Source organism: Pteronotus mesoamericanus, unplaced genomic scaffold, assembly GCF_021234165.1.
Source record: "Pteronotus mesoamericanus isolate MK-2021 breed Mesoamerican mustached bat unplaced genomic scaffold, CSHL_Meso_final contig_20, whole genome shotgun sequence".
NCBI classification, from domain to species: domain Eukaryota; kingdom Metazoa; phylum Chordata; class Mammalia; order Chiroptera; family Mormoopidae; genus Pteronotus; species Pteronotus mesoamericanus.
The window spans coordinates 45730996-45733655 of NW_026555085.1; the positions used below are offsets into that span (position 1 = coordinate 45730996).

Below are 2660 nucleotides of genomic sequence, written 5' to 3' on the forward strand. Positions count from 1 at the left end.
CTTGGCTCTGGAAGGCTTGATGGGAACAGGGTTCCCAGGGTCAGGTCACTCAGTGCCTGTGGCTTCAGCTCACCCATGGGCTCTCTCTCCCTTCAATTAATTTAATCAAAATCAACTGACTTTAAACTTTGAAGAAAAAAATTAGAAATCAGTGATAGAATGATGATTTAAAAGATTTTATTTCCAGCAGAAACAGCTTTTTATAGTTGTGCTAAATGCTATATTTCATTCCAAATGAAAAGAACTGCTGATTATGTTGTAGGATACAGAAAAGCAATAAAGCTGCAGTATATCCTTGAAGCATGTCAGAAGTCGTACAGTAAGGAAAAGAAGAGTTTTATCTCACAAGGCCATAAACACTGAACAAATTAATTTTCCATTCCAGGAACTCAGCAGTCATCAACACAGCACTTTGCAAAATATTTAAGATTTGTGATAATAACAAGTACTGCAGTGGCACGCTGTGTGGTTCTCCACTCTGACACTTCCCATGACTCGGGCCTAAAGGGGAAGGAAAAAAAGATAGGTAATTAGATAGATGATAGATAGATAGATAGATAGATAGATAGATAGATAGATGATAGCCAAAATTGAAAACCATTAAATAAAATTATCTGTAGCCAACTGAGCTAAATAGATGCTTGCTATGTTTGCATTTTCTTCCTTTCTCATATTTTCACTCTAAAAAGTGAGGTATGTATTGTGTAAGCATCCTATCTATACTCTCTCCCAGCCTGCCCCTTATCATCTCTGCCCCTACTCTCTTCATTCTAAATAAAGCCAGCCTGTACCCACAAGGCTGTTAGCTCTTTTGATTAAAGGGGACAAATGCAGCCTCCTCCTATTCAAATGTCTAACAAGGGTAGGTCATTAGACACCTCAGACATTAAACCCCATGGATGTACTCTGGGGTTCTTCAGTTGGACTGTTAAGAGAGCTTCTGGGGCTCTTTCAGGTTCTCACCTTGGTAAATGCTTTGGCCACACAGCATGTGGCTTCTGAGGTGATGTTCTTTGGGACCAACATTGTCTTCTTGGACCTCGCTGGAGTAGGATATGCTCTGGAGAAGCAGCAGCCCATGCATTGATAAATTGGGGCACCCAGCTTGGAGAAGTACTTGTTTTCCTTGAGCTTGCATTCTGGACAAACTGTCACACACACACACACAAGACAAAGAATAAAATAGTCCAAAGATGATTCAAAAAGAAACTATAAGTATTTCTTTATTATGGGGTAGTAGATAGTTTTTATCGGTTAAAAATAGTATAAATAAATACCTTTTGACTATATGTTCATCTTAAAACAGTTTTTACAGATATACATGGAAAATCACAAAGTAGTAGTCTCTCTCTCTCTCTCTTTCTCTCCCCCTCTCCCTACAAGCATGACTTCCTCTTCCCAATACTAACACCATGCCACAACTTGACGTATAAAAACACCATGCTCATCTGAAAGGAGAATTTTGCCCAAAGGCAAAATAGTTCCCCTTTAAAATCTGCTGTCGTTATTCCCATAGAAACTCCAAATATTAACAGAGAAAAGTATGCCAGACTTAAGAGAGCCTGGTGAGAGCAGAGAGTCTGATGTTAGAGGGAGCATCTGCATATGGATCTGCGATTAAAATATTAACACTTGTCTAGAGAGAAACCATAGCCAATAGTAGCTCACACTTTCATAGCAGATGGAATTATATCAGTTACTCTATGAAATTTTTCAAACAATACAGCAAAACAAATTTACTGTATTAGAAAATGGTCTTCTTTTTCTCACTCATTAACTGATGTGAAAATTTATCTACAAAGGCAATGTTAAAATCCTCTCAAATCTTCTGGGAGAAATGTAAAAAAAAAAAAAGAGCTAAATTGAATAACAAAATTTTCTGCTTGCAAAACTTGTAAAAGAATAATCAAGAATCTATTTCAGGTGAAAATGTAAAGGTTGCTATTTAAATAGACATGTAAGATATCATTTTCATTGTACGTTTTTGGAATTGAATTTAATTTTATGTTCACTGTCTGTAAGTGCCTAGATAGGTAACCAGCAGCAAGTATTAACCACATTTAAAAAGGAGGTGGATATATGATATAATTAATGGAGTTATTGATGTACATCTTGAAAGGCGTGTTTTTCTTATTAGTGCAAACCCAAGTTGGTTACACACCCTGCATTGTAAACTCTTCATCAGGAAAAGGACGGAGAACATGCAGAAACATAGACAACGTGGCCAAAATGACAACTATTTTTTTTCGGTAGTAGTCCATGGTTCTTCTGCAACATAGAATGGGAAAATAAAAGTTACTCTAAAATTGGTTTACCAGTCATAACAACAACCAGTAGTTTTAACATTACTTCTAATAATAGTCATCATTAGTCATCAGTATCTTGATCCTTCTGTTTACAGTTCCCAACACACTTTAAAGCCCTGTATATGAGGGAATACCCTTAAAAAACCTGGAATTTATTTATAAAAATTGTGTATTCTTACATGTTTTAACTTCAGTCACCTTCAAAGTACTCTCCATTTTATGCAATACACCTATCGAGACGTTTTTCCACAGCTCACAATGGTTTTTGAACATGTTGATTTTGATGCCTTTTAGTGCTTCTGCCGTTTTTTTGTTTCACCTCTTCCACACTGGCAAAACATTTCCCTTTGAGGA

At 36.5% G+C, this 2660-nt stretch overlaps 1 protein-coding gene across 1 annotated transcript; it reads right to left on the minus strand.

Moving 5' to 3' along the window:
• Positions 1 to 423: 423 nt before the first annotated feature.
• CGA (glycoprotein hormones, alpha polypeptide) lies at positions 424 to 2261 on the minus strand. Its single transcript, XM_054568859.1, has 3 exons — positions 2162 to 2261; positions 964 to 1148; positions 424 to 501 (listed from the first exon to the last, which is right to left on the minus strand). Exons 1-3 carry the CDS (start codon positions 2259 to 2261, stop codon positions 424 to 426), a joined length of 363 nt encoding a protein of 120 aa, XP_054424834.1.
• Positions 2262 to 2660: the final 399 nt, after the last annotated feature.